Source organism: Myxocyprinus asiaticus, chromosome 27, assembly GCF_019703515.2.
Source record: "Myxocyprinus asiaticus isolate MX2 ecotype Aquarium Trade chromosome 27, UBuf_Myxa_2, whole genome shotgun sequence".
In the NCBI taxonomy this organism is placed as follows: Eukaryota; Metazoa; Chordata; class Actinopteri; order Cypriniformes; family Catostomidae; genus Myxocyprinus; species Myxocyprinus asiaticus.
Genome location: NC_059370.1, coordinates 30,063,739 through 30,083,801, shown reverse-complemented (window position 1 = coordinate 30,083,801; position 20,063 = coordinate 30,063,739). Strand labels below are relative to the sequence as shown.

Below are 20,063 nucleotides of genomic sequence, written 5' to 3'. Positions count from 1 at the left end.
CTTTTTTTTTATGTGCATCTTTCCTCTTTTAACGCTGCACTGATTTATGGCCACTGGAAATTTGTGTGAGGTGTAATGTGAAAAACTCTTACCTGCGTTCCTAAGTTTCTTGTTTCTGTACACGGAGAAGATCACCAATAGGTTGCCCAATATATCAACCACGATAGTGAAGATCAGAAAGCTCCCCAAAGTTGTGGCAACCCAGGGAGGATGATTCAGAGTGATCTCGGTAGGGCTAAGCGAAGAACTGTTCATCAGTCGGCTACCATTTATTTTCATTTTATCTTCACTTCAATAATCCTCGCCATAAATCACAGTATTTGACTGCACTGGAAAAGCTTTTTGTGGGTTGTTATGGCGTTTGCGTAAACGTGCGTAAAATGAAGGTCTGGTATCATGCCATGCTCATCGATGGTGCGGATGCCTACGTGGTATTAGCGCGGACATGTGTCCGCACCTTTATAGCTTTCTATCTACATCAGATTGTTGGTATGTGACATCTGACAGCAAGTTCTTCTCAAATTCCCATGGTTGGGTTCCTCTGCTGTCTGGAGATTGTTGAAATAATGCTGCCCCGCTGTGGACGCAAACGAAATCGGCTTTGAGTTTGGGTCTGAGAAGGTTGAGCTGTTGCTTCATTCACATCGACTTGCGATTATTTATGCATGTGTTCATTCAATATTTTTTGGTCCTTCATGGTTTATTTACGTCTGAATCGATCAATTCAAGCACACAAAACAAGTGTCGTGGGGAAAATTGCGTAGCGGTATAGCCATTGTGTCCTTAAGCACGACATTTGCTCCAGGGAAGTTTCTCTGTAATAGGTGTACTGTAAGCAGGGTTGGGGAGTAACGGAATACATGTAACGGGATTACGTATTTAAAATACAAAATATAAGTAACTGTATTCCACTACAGTTACAATTTAAATCATTGGTATTTAGAATACAGTTACATTCAAAAAGTATTTTGATTACTGAAGAGATTACTTTGCATTTTATTGTCATTTGTTTCATTTAATATTTAGTCCTTTCAGATGAAAAACATTTATACATATAAATGATGCGATCCAAAGTGCATTTGAACAGTGGTGAAACACTTTTTTATGAAGTGTTACATTCATACGGGCAGACAGAGAAGTTAGTTTGAAGTAAGTTTGGAGCAGAAGAAATAGAAATAAACCTTGTGTAAATTGTCAGCTTTACGCTAAGCTAAAATGATATTTCAAGCCATTTTACATGCACGTTACCAGGCACGATCATATTTTTTTATCAAGAAAATTCACATTGGATCATAATTTCTTTTTTTCTAGTAAGACCTTTGATATTAGGGCAAAAATCGTATTCTTGATAATAATTATTATATTGTTTTCCTGTAAAAATATCTAAAAATCCTTAAAACAAGATCAGTTTGATTTATCTTGTTTTAGAAACAACACTGCATAAAATATTTAGGTTTTTCAGAGAATGTATTTTTAACATGTGTATTTTGTCTTACTGTACTGGCAGAGTTTTTATAGTCAAAACAAGTGAAAAAATCTACCAGTGCTGAAGAAGTAATTCAAAGTATTTAGAATACGTTACTGACCTTGAGTAATCTAACAGAATACGTAACAAATTACATTTTACAGCATGTATTCTGTAATCTGTAGTGGAATACATTTCAAAAGTAACCCTCCCAACCCTGACTGTAAGTCACTTTGTACAAAAAGTGGAAATTTAAAGGAATTAATTTGGCATATCAGGGTTTTGCTTGATACATAACAACATTCTGTTACTAAGGCTTAATTTAAAATCAAAGTAGATTGGATAGACAAAGTGATATGATGTTCTAATAAAACTTTGGCAACCGTGGTCATTAAATATACAGAACAAAGATCACATCATGTGTTAGCTGTCATTGTTCCCAAAGCTTATCTTGCACACATACAGAACAATCAGGAGACTTGATTGTGTTCTGTGTTGAACACTATTGATCGAGCATAAAGTACAGCGTACAGTATAAATATCTATTGAATAGCCATATTTGTAATTTATTCTTCACTTTTAGCATAGTGTATTGTGACCAGCATGTCTTTGTCATTGAGCACAGTGGCTGTATCTTGAAACATACTTGTAATGTAAATATGAAATTTATGTTATATCTATTAGTAAGGTCTATTATTTGGGTTAAATAGTGTATACAGTGAGTTTACCATCTTTTGCCATATTTTTCATGCTCATTTCCAAAACTGTATTGATAGGGTAAAAGAAAATATGCTCAATAATGTATCACAATATAAAGACTCAAATTATAAGGAGTGTTTCAACTGCCAGGCAGAACTGGCAGTGCTTAGAAGCATCTAAGAAACAATAATAATAATAATAATTGTATTTATTTATCACACATTATACATTTGCACATATACAGTGAAAATCTTTTTTTTCACATATCCCAGCTAAGCTGGGGTCAGACATGTTACAGCACCCTTGGAGCAGATAAGGTCAGGTGGCATCTTGGTGGTGCTGGGGCTGGAACCCCTGACCTTCTGATCAATAACCCAGGGCCTTAACTGCTGAGCTGCCACTGCCCTGAACCACCCCTTCAACCTCTAGACCATGCAGCTGGCCTTGCTCAAGGGCCCAACAGTGGCATCTTGGCGGTGCTGGGGCTGGAACCCCTGACCTTCTGATCAGTAACCCAGAGCCTTAACCGCTGAGCCACCACTGCCCTAAACCACCCCTTCAACCTCTAGACCATGCAGCTGTCCATTTGCACATGCAGCTAGATGTATTCGTCATAGAGTAATATGGTCCAAATACTCTTTGGACTCTGGCTCAGCACCATGCATTAGCTTTGCATTTGAGGACATCTGATAAGTGCCAGCATCTTTAAATAACCCACCCTCAATGGTAGCAATTTTATCTCTCTCATCCACATGCACAGCACAAACATGCCAAACTATACATTCTGGTGTGTTCAAGGTTAATGGGGTCATATATACAGTACATATATATTTTTTTCATTTGTTGCACCAAAAACCATCATAATGTAATTTTACATTCTGTTAATTTGTTTTTACATTTTCCACCCTTTCTCTGAGCCTTACAACTAGTTGGTTGCTTTTTGCTACTTTGCCATTAAAACTTCTAGGTAAATCCCCTGTGTTGTGATTGAATAGCCTCTTTGCAGTTAATATTAACCTTTACTTCAAAAGCAGCATTTTTTAATAGCCTTCTTTACATTGTGACAAAACAATATGTGCTGTACTGTGCTACACAAACTGTCTGACTGACATGATCTAGGACCTTGTTAAAAATAACCTTCAGCCACTTGTTCTTAATTTTGGATCCTCTGGAAGACTATGCAGAGCCACATGTGCTACCACACAAACATCAAACATGTTTTTTATTTTTTTAAACTAAGATCAAGGAAAATTTGATTTGCCTTAATATAATTCCCCTTTAATAGATCTCTTGCACTTAATAAATAACATGCTCTTTATGGTTAGTGGTTGTGGGTTGAGTTATCATGTTTAAATACTGAACGTCACTAATTAGACTTTTTCCCATCTGGTAAATTCTTGATTCAGTGTGAATTTTAGGAATCCCATGTAATTTTATCAATCTGTTGTTTTCGAAACCCCATTATCAATATACTTCTATATTGCCATTTAATATAAAACCGTAAGATTTGCATTTGACTGAATTGTTCTTGCTCTTTTGACAGTTTAACTTGGATGCACAACTGACAACTATCAACTGACTTTTTCACTTTGGGTTATGTTTTTCATCCAGGTCAAGACCAGTTGAGTACCCTTGAAGTCACAGAAGAAAAAAAAAAAAAAACATCTTATCTGAAATGGAACAGATTAATGAGTTGGAGTCTGGGAGACAGTTTAATGAAAAAGAATCCAATACAATTTTGCATTAGCTCATTCATCACTAATGCAGATCTTAACATTTATTGGCATGTACCCTCACCCTCATGTACCCTATCAGAACACATTAACACTGGATCTCATTACACTTTACCCATGGTATTGGTTACTCCAGAGGACACACTAGAGAGGGGAATAATTCAGCATCTTTGTGCATCTGCATTAAACATTTTATCATTTTACTGTATTACCATACATTTTTACGGTAAACACTAACAGAGAGAGAGAGAGAGAGAGAGAGAGAGAGAGAATAATTACACATATTTTTATTTCCCTTGGCTCAGTTATATAATTTTAAAATAAGGTTGCATTTGATCTCTGCAATGTGACATATACTGTAGATATGAGCAAATAGGCCATGCAATGGCAAATTAAAATCAAGCATACAGTATATATATATATATATATATATATATATATATATATATATATATATATATATATATATATATATATATACACACACACACACACACACACACCCACACACGTTGGTGCAGCTATCATTATGAGGACTCTCCAGAGACATAATGATTTTTATACTGTACAAACTATAGATTATATCCCCTAACCCTAAACCTAACCTCACAAAAAAACTTTCTGCATTTTTACATTTTCAATAAAATATCGTTTAGTATGTTTTTTTAAGTGATTTGAATTATGGGGACACTAGAAATGTCCTCATAAACCACATTTATAGCATAATTCCCTGTAATTACCAGTTTGTAACCTAAAAAAAAGTCCTTGTAAACCAAATAAACCTATTATCTGACTGGGCCGCCAGGTCTAGTCGGGGGGTATCCCTCCCAAGGGGAGGACACCGCGGAGACCACACCTCGCCCCAAGAGAGGGGGGGATATTTAAGTGGAAGAATACATCACATGGTCTTTCCAACCATGTGGAGAGCCTTCAAGGTAGATCCTGTCCAATGGGGGAGGCGTTACTACAACATGGAGACTGGGGCAGAGGGAAATGAATTAGCGGAAGATATAGATCGCGTGGGGTTAGCCTTACAGTGAACCGCCACATGCAGAGCACCTACCCCAGAACCGGGCTCTTAGTTAGCACGTGTACTTGGCCGGCAGCGAGTCTCTCCGAAAACTCGACCGCCACAGGGCTCGGAGGAAGTCAACCAGGGAACAACTTTTGTGAACACTACTGGGAATTAACAGCGCACGTCTTCAGCTCAAAAGGAGGTGGAAGGCGCTATGTGCAAGCAATACACCCAGCTGGCTATCCCGGGCTTATCCGCTTGTGTTGCGTGCCACTACCTGGGACGAAACCAGTTCCACCCGGAGGTTGTAGAACCTTGCAAAGGTGTTGGGTGTTGCCCAGCCCGCTGCTCTGCAAATGTCTGTTAGAGAGGCACCTCTGGCCAGGGCCCAAGAAGCCGCTACACCATGGGTAGAATGGGCTCGTAGCCCTACCGGGGGCGGCATGTTTTGGGCGTGATATGCCATAGTTATGGCGTCAGTGAGCCAGTGGGCGATCCTCTGCTTGGAGACAGCGCTTCCTTTCCGCTGTGCACCAAAGCAGACAAAGAGCTGCTCAGAGATTCTAAAGCTCTGCGTGCGATCCAAATAGATGCGTAAAGCGCGCACCGGACACAGCAACGGCAGGGCTGTTGGCGGTTGACATATGCTACCGCTGCCATGCTGTCCATCCGAACTAGCACGTGCTTGCCCTGGATCAACGGCCGGAACCTCCGCAGGGCGAGCAGAATTGCCAGTAACTCGAGGCAGTTGATGTGCCAACGCAGCCGCGGACCCTTCCAGAGGCCGGCGGCTGCGTGCCCATTGCAAACAGCGCCCCAGCCCGTTTTGGAGGCGACTGTCGTGACCACGACGCGCCTGGAGACCAGTTCTAGGGGAACACCTGCTCGTAGAAATGAGAGGTCAGTCCAAGGGCTGAACAGACGGTGACAGACCGACGTAATGGCCACGCGGTGAGTCCCGTGGCACCATGCCCATCTCGGGACTCGAGTCTGGAGCCAGTGCTGCAGCGGCCTCATATGCATCAACCCAAGCAGGGTGGCCACCGCTGAGGATGCCATATGCCCCAGGAGCCTCTGAAAAAGTTTCAGTGGAACCGCCGTTTTCTGTTTGAACGCCTTCAAACAGGTCAGCACCGACTGGGCGTGATCGTTCGTAAGGCGTGCCGTCAAGGAGACTGAGTCCAACTCCAAACCGAGAAAAGAGATGCTCTGAACCGGGAGGAGCTTGCTCTTTTCCCAGTCAACCCGCAGCCCTAGTCGGCTGAGAGCACCAGGTCCCTGTGTGCGCACAACACGTCTCGAGAGTGAGCTAAGATGAGCCAGTCGTCGAGATAGTTGAGAATGCGAATGCCCACCTCCCTTAACGGGGCAAGGGCAGCCTCTGCAATCTTCGTAAAGACGCGAGGAGACAGGGACAGGCCGAAAGGGAGGACTTTGTACTGATACGCCTGACCCTCGAACGCGAACTGCAGGAAGGGTCTGTGTCGAGGAAGGATCGAGACGTGAAAGTACGCATCCTTCAGGTCTACCGCCGCAAACCAATCTTGATGCCGGATGCTCGCTAGAATGTGTCTTTGCGTCAGCATCTTGAACGGGAGTCTGTGTAAAGCCCGGTTCAGTACTCGCAGATCCAAGATTGGCCGCAACCCACCGCCTTTTTTCGGTACAATGAAGTAGGGGCTGTAAAACCCTTTCTTCATCTCGGCTGGAGGGACAGGTTCTATCGCGTCCTTCCGTAGGAGGGTAGCGATCTCCAAGCAAGGTAGCAGCGTTTTCGTCTTTCACCAAGGTGAAGTGGACACCGCTGAACCTGGGCGGTTGCCCGGCGAAGTGAATAGCGCAGCCGAGTCAGACTGTCCGGACCAGCCCTCGTGACGGATTGGAAGGTGCAAGCCATGCGTCCAAGTTCCGTGCAAGGGGGACCAAAGGGACAACGTCATCGGATGTACCGGCAGGTGGGGCCTCGCGGTGGGTTGGAGCTCGAGGTGCCACACCACGTCGTGGCCGTGCTGAGTCCGAGGACATCAAAGCACTTACCTGGCTCCTTGTGACCACCCCCGGAACAGCCTGGGACGGGGGAGGAAGAGGCCTGTCCTCGTGACCCGTGGAGACTGTCACATCGGGGGTGGATTTGTGCCACAACTGGGTGCTCAGGGTGGGAGACCGCCGCTGGAGCGCCAACCTGCCAAATGGAGTGGTGGACGGTGGTCGTGATGCCAGCCGTACACACCGGATACGTGACCCAGGAAACAAGGAAACCACTCTTGCTGAGCTCTTGAGTACTGCAGCCACTTGAGCATGCTGCGCAATTAAATGCAAAAGGTAACAAAAAGATGAAGATCTGCTTACCAGCTCCAGAGCAGCGGGTTTCGTTGTCCCTGGGTCGCCCGTCTCAAGGGCGCTTTGAAGCCTTTCACGGGTTCTGGGCGGCCGCGAGACGGGTGGCATCTGCTTCCTGCGATGGGCTCCACACCGGGGCCGGGCTGCGGCGGAGCCGGTGCAGTCACCGCAGGGGGACGCCCTTGGCAATGAGTAGATGGGGTGCAGGATCTTGAGCCGCGCCGGGGCAGGATATGCCGGCTAGCATCCATCTACTGCTCTACCATCGAGAACTGCTGGGCAAAGTCCTCAACGGTGTCGCCGAATAGGCCCGCCTGGGAAATGGGGGCAGCAAGGAATCGTGTCTTGTCGGCCTCACCCATCTCGACCAGGTTGAGCCAAAGGTGGTGCTCCTGGACCACTAGGACCACCGCCCGAGAGACCGCGCCGTGACCTCCATCGCTCGGAGAGCGAGGTCAGTCGCCGAGCGCAGTTCCTGCATCAATCCCGGGGCGGAACTACCCTCGTACAGTTCCTTTAGCACCTTGGCGGACTTGCAGGAGAGCCATGGCATGCAGGGCGGAGGCGGCTTGTCCAGCGGCACCGTAGGCCTTGGCCGTCAGAGACGATGTAAACCTACAGGCCTTGGACGGGGTCTTTGGGCACCCGCGCCAGGTGGCGGCGCTCTGTGGGCATAGGTGCACCGCGAGCGCCTTTATCCACCGGGGGATTGCCGAATAACCCTTGGCCACCCCACCATCGAGGGTAGTGAGAGCAGGGAAGCTGAAAAGATCGGGACCGGGCAGTAAAAATGCCTCCTGCGACCTTATCAGCTCTTCATGCACTTCCGGGAAGGAACGGGGGGCGGGGCGTGGCTTTGAGCGGCGCCGCGAGCCCAGGAACCAATCACCGAGCCGCGAGGGTTCAGGGAAGAGCGGTGAATCCACTCTAACCAACGCTCGCGGCTGCCCGGGAAAGCATGTCGTCATCTCCGCGTCAGCCTGTGACTGGCCGATCGACCCCGAAGGGAGGAGCCCAGCTGAGGCTTCCGACTGGACGAGCCCGCTCTCCGATGCTGCGCTCGAGAGCTCATCACTTTCGCGGCTCCGAATAAGAGGTCGAACTCGCCATGAGACGAGCCGGCGGACTCACCCGGAAGCCCGATCGGGGCAGACGAGCGTGCTGGGGAATGGGAGGTCCGCGGGGGGATAGCCGGCGGAGGCGGTCCCATTGGGGTCCCCAAATTGTCCCCAGTGCTAGCCGCGCTGGCCTCAAACCGGTGGGTAAAAGGACCGAGGCGGGAGCCTCTGGGGTGGCTCGCTTGCTTACGAAGGCGAGCCGCGACGTTACCATGGACATATTCTCGCAATGAGAACATGACCATCCACGAACGCCGTTTCCGCGTGAGCAGTGCCCAGACACGAAAGACAGTGATCGTGACCGTTAGAAGGCGAGAGATAACGAGCACAACCAGGAATAACACACAATCAGAAAAGCATCTTTAAAAAGACGCGTCTTTAAAAAGACGTTCCGTGTGTGCCGCTCTTTTAGAGAAATATATACTCTTTTAGAGAGGAAAAAATGCAATTTCAGAAAATATACTCTCTAGTTTTTCTGCCGAAGCGCCCAGGGGCGTTCTCTGCAGTGCACAGGAGGAAGAAGCCGCTGAAATGCGCCGTCAGATCCAGCAGAGGTGAATGAACAGTAGTATTCAGCTCAATGAGCATGACCGTTCGGCTCCGAAGAGAAAATCTGTATGAGTGATTGCATACCAGCTCCTTTTATACCCGTATATTCGGGGGAGTGGCATGCAAATACCACTCGCCAATTTTCATTGGCCTTTTATCAAAGACCAGAGGTGTCTCGGGCTCCCAAGAGTGACCCCTAGTGTCACTACATCGACACCAACATCGAGTGAGTGACAGATAGGGAACTTGTAATATGTTATGAAGACCTCAATCATCAATTCATGTCATGCTACTGTAGCTGCTGCAAATATTAGTCTCAAGAAAACTATGCAATATACAGTATATTTGTGTATTCTGTAATTACCACAATTATTGTGTTAAATAGTGCAAATTGCAAATAGTGCATGCATAGGTTGAATTTGCATTGATTTTGGAGGGGCTGAATTTCTGACAATATATTAAACATACAATTTCTGACAATATATTGCAGCTTCTGCAAGTTAAAGTTCTATTTTGTACTTTTCAATTCAAATTTCACTTAAATACCTCAGCCATCAATTCATGTCATGCTAGCTACTTTATCGTGTTGTGAAAAAGATGGGAACAGACAGCCTGGCTTCCTAGCAGATCTACTGTCCAAAGTTATGATGATGCAGATTGTCAAATTCCTTTAAACTTATCTTTTGGTTTGTCAGCCTCTAATTTTGTTGTCAACAAAAAGAAAGAGGGACAAAGCCATGTGCTGAGTATCAGACTTAAGAGTGTATTGTTTGTTTCACTGGCATTGAATATATATATATATATATATATATATATATATATATATATATATATATATATATATATATATATATATATATATACAGTATACGGTTGATATGTGGTGGACATCCGACCTCTGAGTTACCATTGGTTTTCCTCAACGAAATAAAAGATTACAAGTTCAGGTATTTGTGTGGACTTGGTTAATTACTTTCTGAACTTTGTCAGTGTTCAAATACGAGGAATCCTTGCTCATATTACAGAGAGTGTGAGAAAGAGGATACAGGACCATGACCATCAATAAATCATTAAAGTATACTGCAGGTTAATTCTTAGTCAGAGCCATTGTTGTTTAAAAGTAAGGACAGAATGGAGTTTGGGTTTTAGCATATTTATTTATTTATTTAATTTTTGGGAATGACATGAGGGTGTTTGACAATAATAATAATGACAGAATCTTCATTTTAGGTTAACAATTTCTTTAATAATGATAATAAGATGCTCTACCAAGTTTAAATTAGATCGATTTGTGATCATACACTGGTTTTGGTCTACTTCATATGATCATGTTGACAAACTTTTTGTGTGTGATAAGGAAACTTGTGGTTTGTAAATTAAAAAGACAATTTAGACCTTCTAGGAAAAACCATCTAAATGGATGGCCATGTGAGTACATAAAAACAGAAAATGCCCTTGCAATTATGTGATTGTTGATAATGTTGACGTTTGTGTTCATAAATTGTCTACCCCAGGGATTAACCAAATTTTGTGAGCAATCGTAAATTTGTAAAGGAACAGACAGAATATTCATCTTAATTATATCTATGATTCGTTATGACATGGTCATGAGTGATTTTTTTTTTTCAGAGCCACAACACTCCAGGTCACAGCTGTGAGTCCTCATTCTCATTGGAGAAGTGAACACAAAAAGAGAAATGTCATATTCTGTGCTGAGAGATGAAGCCATAATGCTTCAGGAGCACCTAAAGGGGTTTTGAGGTTTATATGAAGTTGCAGTGAAATAACAATGACTACATCAGTGGAGTTTAAAGAAAGACCTGTAGTAATGAACAGTTAGGCCAAGCTAAATGGTATGAAAGAAATTAAGGAGAAATGAAAGACAGAAAGAGTGTGACAAGGATATTGGTTACTGGATAGAAAAAGGGGAGAAGGAGGTCATGGTGAATTGAAGAGATAGTGAAGAGAGTCACCTAGAAAGATGGATGGGGTTACTCTTGAGTGAAAGAGAGAGAAGAGAGGTTGTAGAAATGCCAAACAAAGATTAAACAAAGTAGATCAATTAACAATAATTGAGCACAGTGAAACTGCCGTTTTCTCATCTGGTTATCTCTGTAAGGAGAAGACATGTATGGAATCGATGAAAGCTATGAAACACACTTCCCAGTCCCAACAGGATTTCGCCAAACTTTCTGATTTTTGCAAGCCAAAATTACTGACTTTGCAGCGGCTTTTCTCAAAAACTGCAAAGTTACTTGCAGCATTTTTTGTGTTGTTTTGTAGAGAAAGGTCACCAATAATCATTACGAATGTCTGATTCATACAGTATGTATGTTCATAAAAACTGGAAATTCAGTAAGAATGCTTCAGATACAATTATAACCTATCATTATGTAAAAATGTCATTATGTTATAATTGTGCAATGATTATGAGCAATGAAGCGGTTTTATATTTGTATGCACATAACTGAACACAAAAGATGATGTTAGGCAGAATGATATTCTCAGTCACCATTCACTTGCATTGAATGAAAAAAAAAAAGATGGTGATTGAGACCAACATACCGCCTAACATCTCCTTTTGTGTTCCACAGTAGAAAGTTATATGTGTTTAGAACTAATTGAGGGTGAGTAAATGATGACAGAATTTTCATTTTTGAGTGAACTATCCCTTTATTGTCACAAAGTAATAAAACAGACTTTTTGTTATAAGCACAAACTTTCAGTCAAATTTTGTTGTGTTGCTTGCCAAATCTTGGCATTGAATGGAAAATTGACATGATCATTTCAAGTGACATTTTGGTAGAATGGTGTGTGTCTTGTTGGGCCATTTTCATTTTACAGACAAAATTGTCATATTGGAGCAACAACCCAAGGAACAGTTGTCTTGTTTGTTATGTTCTCTGGGTGGTAAATAACATTGAGCATGACTGAATTGAACAAGCACAATCGGTATTCAAGGTTGGAATAAAGCGTGTGTAGTTTTTATCCATTTATTTATTTTTTCCTGGAAAAAGCCTGGAGCAATGAAAACTGCAATGAAGCAGTTATTCTCTTTTTATATTCCCCCCCAAAAAGCATACTTTTGAAGCAAGTAGGAGAACACTGACTACTTTATGTATAAACACAGAGTTTAAACAGGATTTCATCACTTTCTGACCTTCTGTAGAGACCAGGTGTGAAGAGACTGCTCATGACAATTAGTTGCACTAAATAGGCTATTACCACCTGGTCTTCTCATTAACATGTTTAATTAAACTTTGCACATGTGTGTGTGTGTGTGTGTGTTTGTGTGTGTGTGTGTGAATTCCTGAGGATTATATGAATGCTTAACTCTCATAAAAGTCTGTGAGGTCGTTTGGCACTCAAAGGTCAAAATGAAAATGTTCGGTGATCAGTGTTGGGAAAGTTACTCAAAAGATATAATCCACAAAAAATTACTTCTCTAAAAATTGTAATTAAATTCCTTTACTTATCACTTTTTGGGAAAAGTAATCATATTACTAATTCCATTTTGAGCTACTTTATAAAACACATTTTAGAAAACATAATTGATATATTGAATGTATTCTATATAAATAATATTATTCTAGAAAAATGTGTAACCCCAGTGAAGTACTTATTACAAATAATTAATTTCTTACATTTTCCTTAAAACTTTTAACTTTTACTTTTAAATAACTCTGATTACAAGAATTTAAATTGTAACACTATTTAAAAAAAAAAAAAATTTTTTTAACTTTAAACTACTTTTGAGGGTGATCTGGAGATTGTGTTATAACTTAAAGGAATAGTTCACCCAAAAAGGAAAATTCTCTCATCATTTACTCACCCTCATGCCAACCAAGATGTGTATGACTTTCTTTCTTCTACAGAACCCAAACAAAGATTTTTAGAAGAATATCTCAGCTCTGCAGGTCCATACAATGCAAGTGAATAGTGGTCAGAACTTTGAAGCACTGGAAAAGCAGCATAAAAGTAATCCATTCGACTCCGCATATTCAGAAGTGATATAATAGGTGTGGATGAGAAACAAATCAATATTTAAGTCCTTTTTTACTATAATTCTCCACTTTCACTTTCACTTCCACATTATACTAATAATAATATTAATAATTCCTAATGCTTTTCTAGCCACTCAAAGTGCTTTACATAGTATTGGAGGAATCTACCCAACCACTACCACTGTGCAGCACCCATCTGGATGATGCGATCGCAGCCATAGTGTGCCAGAACGCCCACCACACACCAGCTATTTGTGAGAGGAGAGTAGAGTGATGTGGCCAGTTCATTTATGTAGGGGAATATTAGCAGGCCAATGGGCAAATTTGGCCAGGACTTCGGTGATATACCAACACTCTTTACGAGAAGTGCCCTGGGATTTTTAATAACCACAGAGAGTCAGGACCTTGGTTTAACCTCTCATCTGAAAGACGGTGCCTCATCTGTAAAGGTGGTGCATATCGCCACCTGATCGGGGCTGGTCAAAGGTGGAGATTTATGGTAAAAAAGGACATAAATGGGGCATGGATAGCTCTGTGAGTAAAGACACTGACTACCACCCCTGGAGTCGCGAGTTCGAAACAAGGGCGTGCTGAGTGACTCCAGCCAGGTCTCCTAAGCAACCAAATTGGCCCGGTTGCTAGGGAGGGAAGAGTCATATGGGGTAACCTCCTCGTGGTCACTATAATGTGGTTCTCCCTCTAGATGGGGCGCATGGTGAGTTGTGCGTGGATGCCGTGGAGAATAGCGTGAAGCCTCCACATGCGCTATGTCTCCGCGGTAACGTGCTCAACAAGCTACGTGATAAGATGCGCTGATTGACGGTCTCAGACGTGGAGGCAACTGAGATTCGTCCTCTGCCACCTGGATTGAGGCGAGTCACTACGCCACCACGAGGACTTAGAATGCATTGGGCTTTCCAAATAAAAAAAATAAAATAAAAACAGGACATAAATATTGATCTGTTTCTCACCAACATCTATTATATTGCTTCTGAAGACTTGGATTTAAACACTCGTATGGATTACTTTTCTGCTGCCTTTATGTGCTTTTTGGAGCTTCAAAGTTCTGGAAACCATTTACTTGCATTGTAGTGACCTACAGAGTTGAGACATTCTCCTAAAAATCTTCATTTATGTTCAGCAGAAGAAAGTTCTTGGATCTCGGATGGCATAAGGGTGAGTAAATGATGAGATCATTTTAATTTCTGGGGTGAACAATTCCTTTAAGTACCTGATTTTACACATTCACAGTGGCCCCAAAAAGTATTCTGGCACTTTTGGACACTTACATCAAAATGTATGCATTTAATTGAGTAAAAGAAACAAAATATCAAATCAAGTGTCATCTGCAAAAAAAAAAAAATTAAAAAAAATAATAATTTAACTAATTTCAAGTTTCTGAGCCATCTTTGCAATTTCCTGAACCATATTTGCAATTACCTTTAACTAACTGACCCCAAAGTAATTTAAGTTGATGTATGACGCACCTCAAGTTCACACAGATATCATTCATCATCACGTTAAATATGAACATGTTCCACTAAGTTTGACAACCAGAAAGTGTCTGAATACATTTGTCTTAATTGTAAACAGTACAGTATACATTATCTATTGTTTTATAATTTGAAACCTATCAGACTTTTTAGTTTTTGTGAACTGTTTTGCTTGAAAAGTGTATTCGTGCTATATTTCTTTAAAATACAGTACTGTAAATGTCACATGGTTTGATATTTTGCTATATAACGCAAAGATATTCATACATTTTTAAGTGTGGCTTAAGTGTAATACTTTTTTGGGCCACTGTATCCAAAAGAAGGGATAAACGTCTGTAACTCTTTGCAAAAGTTCTTGAAAAGTTTTTAAGAACTTTGTTTAGGCTTTGTTTCCCATAAATACAGAGGCTTCCCCTTGTGTACCTGTTGTTTAGGAAAGAGATGCCATCCATCACTGACATTTGAAATTCTATCACAGACCAGCTAAACCTTCTATTAAAAGCATGTATGTCTCTTCTTCTGTGTATTTTGTTATCTGAGAAGTTCACATATGTGTTAATGCGTGCAAACCAGACACTAGCCAGAAGAATAATGGCTTACATGCACAGATTTGTTTTGTGATTATCTTTACTTTTTGATTGATTCATATATAGAATCCCATTAACCAACCATAGTCACTGAGACTTGGAAAATCTCTTGAATCTTTGTTGTTCAAGGATCAGGATGGACCACATTATGACATCACATGACCGCATCAGGCAAGGTCAGCCTGTTACACTGTTACACACACGTATACTGTTCTCTCACTCAGGCAGCCTGTCACAACTTGTCTAAGTATTTAATTGCTGTCACTATCTCATACAGTGATTTGTAAGACATGCACAAGTGTAGTAGTAGACCTGTCTTCTCCGAAGCATACTGTAGAAGTAATGCAGTTGATATTATAACATGTCTTCTAATATCATAAAATCAAAAGGATCTGGACTTTTAATTAAATAATTTTGATGATTACACTGTTTCTTTCTACTTAAATTCCATACGGCAGTGGCTGTTTGTCATGGCAGCGTACCTGCTCATCAGTAGCAGATCCTGGCATGGGTGATATAGGCAGCCGCCTTGGGCGGCAGGACAGGATACCTGATCGGCCTACCCCCCAGAGCTGTGTTTCAGCTCTCTAGGTCCACAAAATGCAAGTGAATGTTGGCCAGAATCTTGAAGCTCTAAAAAGCACATAAAGGCAGCATAAAAGTAATCCATAAGACTCCAGTGGTTAAATCTATGTCTTCAAAAGAGACATGATAGATGTGGGTGAGAAACAGATCAATATTTAAGTCCCATTTTTCTCTAAATCTCCACTTCAGACATGAACAGGCATCAAATGTGACTTTCAGATGTGAAAGTAGAGATTTAGAGTATAAAAAGGACTTAAATATTGATCTGTTTCTCATACTGTTGTTGTTGATATTAAGGTGGGCGCCACGTCGGATCTCGCCTATAGGGCACCAATTAAGCCAGAACCACCACTGCTGCTCATGCAGATTTATTGGTGTATGCTGCTCTCTAGTGTTCAAAAGTTTGTGTATTAGATATGGAGTTGCCTCCTATGAACACAGACCATTCATTAACGAGAACATTGTTTAAAAAAAAAAATAATAATAAAAAATATATGTACCTGCCTCATTTGAAGCATTTTGGCTTAGAACATTTTAATTGAATCAAGCAATTAGTGAATTATTGAAGTGCATTAACTTGTCAAATTAAAATAACTGACAACTGTCATACCAAAGCAGCCCTGCGTTCACAAACATTGCAGTTATATTTATGACAACTTATCAAATGGGGGTGTTTCCCCGTCAATGAGAAAAAATTCCCAATTTACCTAAAATCAACCAACATGTACCTCTCTTTAAAACTGATATTGAATTGAATATGCACTAAATGTGTTGACTGATTTTTTTTTTTTTTTTTTTTCTTAGTTTAGAAGGTAGAGCATCTGTGCATCATACTGCTGTTCATTTTAACAGAGAATTCGAAAACATTACGTTTTAAAATATGTAAAACTTTGTGTGGTCGTACACTACCAGTCAAAATTTTGAAACACTTGACTGAAATGTTTCTCATGATATTAAAAATCTTTTGATCTGAAGGCATATGCTTGAATGTTTGAAATTAGTTTTGTAGGCAAAAATATAATTGTGCCACCATATTAATTTATTTAATTATAAAACTAAAATTTAATAATACAAAAAAAAAAGTTTTTGAAATTGATGACTTGGACCAAATAATAAAGAAAAGTAACCAATAAGTGCCCAACATAGATGGGAACTCCTTCAATACTGTTTAAAAAGCATCCCAGGGTGATACCTCAAGAAGTTGGTTGAGAAATGTCAAGAGTACATGTCTGCAAATTCTAGGCAAAGGGTGACTACTTTGAAGATGCTAAAATATAACACAGTTTTGATTTATTTTGGATTTTGTTTAGTCACAACATAATTCCCATAGTTCCATTTATGTTATTCTATAGTTTTGATGACTTTACTATTATTCTAAAATGTGGAGAAAAGAAAAAAAAAATTATAATAAAGAATGAGGTGTTTCAAAACTTTTGACCGGTAATGTATGTTCTAAAAGAGTAACATGCTTTCCTGTTTTAGCCATGAAATAAAAGGTGACCATGGCAGCAAATTACCTTCTAGTCATTATTGCCTAAACAACCCTTTTGAAGACATTTTGCTATTAGCCACAGATCATCAACCTTTGCGAATGCAAATTTCACAGCTTTAGAAAAGTTCAAACTCCCCTCATGAGACTCTTTGATTGCATTTGATGAGCTCATGGACAAGGAGAACTGTGTTAGGTTTTATGTAGGAAAAAGGTCTTCAGATGGTGTGATAGTTTTAACCATCATATGGACACAGAGATGGCTTTCTACTCTTCTACCGCCTACTGTTGCCTGATGTGTATTGTAATTGTTCAGCTTGTAATTGCTGTAATTGTACAGTCTTGAAACTTCATGGTCAAGTACAAAAAGACTAGACATATTTTGATCAAATGTCTTAAAAAATATTTTATTTTTTGTATATACTGTAACAACATTGAAAAGAGTCACTTCTGCAGAGAGAGCAGAATAAACACAGCACTTAACAGACAACATATAACTGCCTATTGTGTAAAAATTTAAATCAGAAGAAGCAAATGTATGAACACCAGTCATTTACAAACAATAATTACTTCAGAAATTTTCTTTTTTTTCTCTCTCTCAATTCATACCAAAACCTGTACTATTATCACGCTGACATAACATCTGTATCAGTGACAAAATTTCAGTTACTTTTGTCAGCCTTAACAAAGAAAAAAAAGAAAAAATAACACACAATTATTCAAAGGTGCACTCTGTGATTTTTTTCCTCATGACGTTCTGGTTATGAGACATGCAAGAACCAATGACGTTTGATGTAAATTACACCCAACTTGAAACATTGACTGTTCTTGGTCACTATGAACTGCCATTATATGGAAAATATCTATGTGAAAATTTTTCACAATTCTCTTTTTGTGTTCTGTTAAGAAATTACAACTTCAAGGTTAATAATGAACAAATCCAGGGAGAATTTGAATCTTTGGGTGAACTGTTCCTTTAAGGCTGACATATTAAGATCATGGCCAGCTATATATTGTTCACTTTATCCCCCCCTCTTTTCACACACCTTTTCTCATGAAATAAATTAATGGCTGACTGTGAATAGCGCACATCTAAAATTTGTATCAAAATATAACTGAGTGCACCTTTCTAGTCAGTCTAGAACGGCATGTTAGAGTGACATATTTTACCATACGAGTGTTGACTTGAGGAATTAAGACAGATGGTTCTGCATGAGAGACTAATTGTGGTTTCAAATAGGAGCACATAAACCCCCCACAGTCACACCTCAGTCTGTGTTGATGGTACCAGCCAAGGCTTCATCATGTATTTCACGGTCATGAACCATAGAATTTCTAACCACTGGCTGACATACCTGTGGGATAGAGATTTGAACTGGGCAGGGTGCCTGGGGTCTCACACAGGACTTTTTGAGGAATCAGGTGTTCCTGCCCGAAATTCAACAGGTGCTAATGGTGAGCCTTGAGGCATTTCAATGGTTGTTTCATGTGAGTAGTCACGGCTATGGTGTTGAGTGAAGGGCATGGAGTTTGACCTTGCTGTTGGGTGGATGACTTGGTCAACCTCTGGCCTGACATAATGCTCAACGTACTCTGGAACTGTAGGCCCTTCATCATGAAGAATATTATCTGGAATTGGCAGGAAGTTCTCAATGTCATCGCCTTCAGAAAGATACTCCATGTCAAGAAAGTCTGGCGTGGTGTGCATTTGCACAAATTCACACTGGAGAAAACCTTGGGTTCCAAAAGAGTAAACATTGTGCATCCAATCTGAGGTGTCCCAGTGATAGCCTGTTTAACAAACATATCCAATTTCACAATGTGATTCTTCAAGTTACATTAAGGCAAAATCATATGAACTTTACACATTTATTTAATAAATATAATAAGGGCTGTCGATTTAACAGATTAATTTAGTGCGATTCTAAAAAAAATTAATGCATTAAAAAATGTACGTGATTAATCATGCCCTCTGACCCTTACGTAAATTCTGTTATAAAAGTATTATCTGCCATCGGAGCAATTCAAGTCTCAAAGTGTTTGTGCTCACAAGCAGTGCAGCTAAATAATGATGCTATATAACAGTGAGATGCTCCAAAAGCTTCTGTCTGAGGCATTTGTTTGTAAACTGACAACTATGACAAAATGATTCAATTTAAAATAGCGCAAATGGAAAGCCAGAACTGTGAGAACAAAACAGACTGAGCAACTCGTGCAACATCCATGCAAAATGGATTGCTGACGACTGTAAGCTTATGTTCAATGACAAACTGTATATTGACTTCTAAAGCCACTTTTGTATTGCCTAATCAATGTTTACACGTCTGTCTCAATAATGCAATATATTTAAATCTGAATTGTTACATATATACAGTGTATAAAATGGAAAAAAAAAAACGAATAATAAACTAATAAATAAATATTGATATCTATCTATCTATCTATCTATCTATCTATCTATCTATCTATCTATCAATCTATCTTTCTACATTTGTGCTCAAAAGTTTGCATACCATGGCAGATTTTGTGAAATTTTGGCATTGATTTTGAAAATATGACTGATCATGCAAAAAATCTGTCTTTTATTTAAGCATAGTGATCATATGAAGCCATTTATCATCACATAGTGGTTTGGCTTTTTAATCATGATGATAACAGAAATCACCCAAATGGCCCTGATCAAAAGTTTACATACCTTTGAATATTTGGCCTTGTTACAGACACACAAGGTGACACACACATGTTTAAATGACAATTAAAGTTTAATTTCCCACACCTGTGGCTTTTTAAATTGCAATTAGTGTCTGTGTATAAATAGTCAATGAGTTTGTTAGCTCTCACGTGGATGCACTGAGCAGGCTAGATACTGAGCCATGGGGAGCAGAAAAGAACTGTCAAAAGACCTGTGTAACAAGGTAATGGAACTTTATAAAGATGGAAAAGGATATAAAAAGATATCCAAAGCCTTGAAAATGCCAGTCAGTTC

At 40.4% G+C, this 20,063-nt stretch overlaps 2 protein-coding genes across 2 annotated transcripts in view; both read right to left on the bottom strand.

Moving 5' to 3' along the window:
* Positions 1-385, bottom strand: part of LOC127417941 (melatonin receptor type 1A-A-like) — a 29,518-nt gene extending 29,133 nt beyond the window's left edge. The window contains exon 1 of the mRNA XM_051658220.1: positions 93-385. Within this exon, the coding sequence (XP_051514180.1) occupies positions 93-279 (187 nt within the window). The 5' untranslated portion in view covers positions 280-385. The remainder of the gene's footprint in view (positions 1-92) is intronic.
* Positions 386-17,503: 17,118 nt separating this feature from the next.
* Positions 17,504-20,063, bottom strand: part of LOC127417939 (protocadherin Fat 1-like) — a 51,449-nt gene continuing 48,889 nt past the window's right edge. The window contains exon 27 of the mRNA XM_051658217.1: positions 17,504-18,868. Within this exon, the coding sequence (XP_051514177.1) occupies positions 18,474-18,868 (395 nt within the window). The 3' untranslated portion in view covers positions 17,504-18,473. The remainder of the gene's footprint in view (positions 18,869-20,063) is intronic.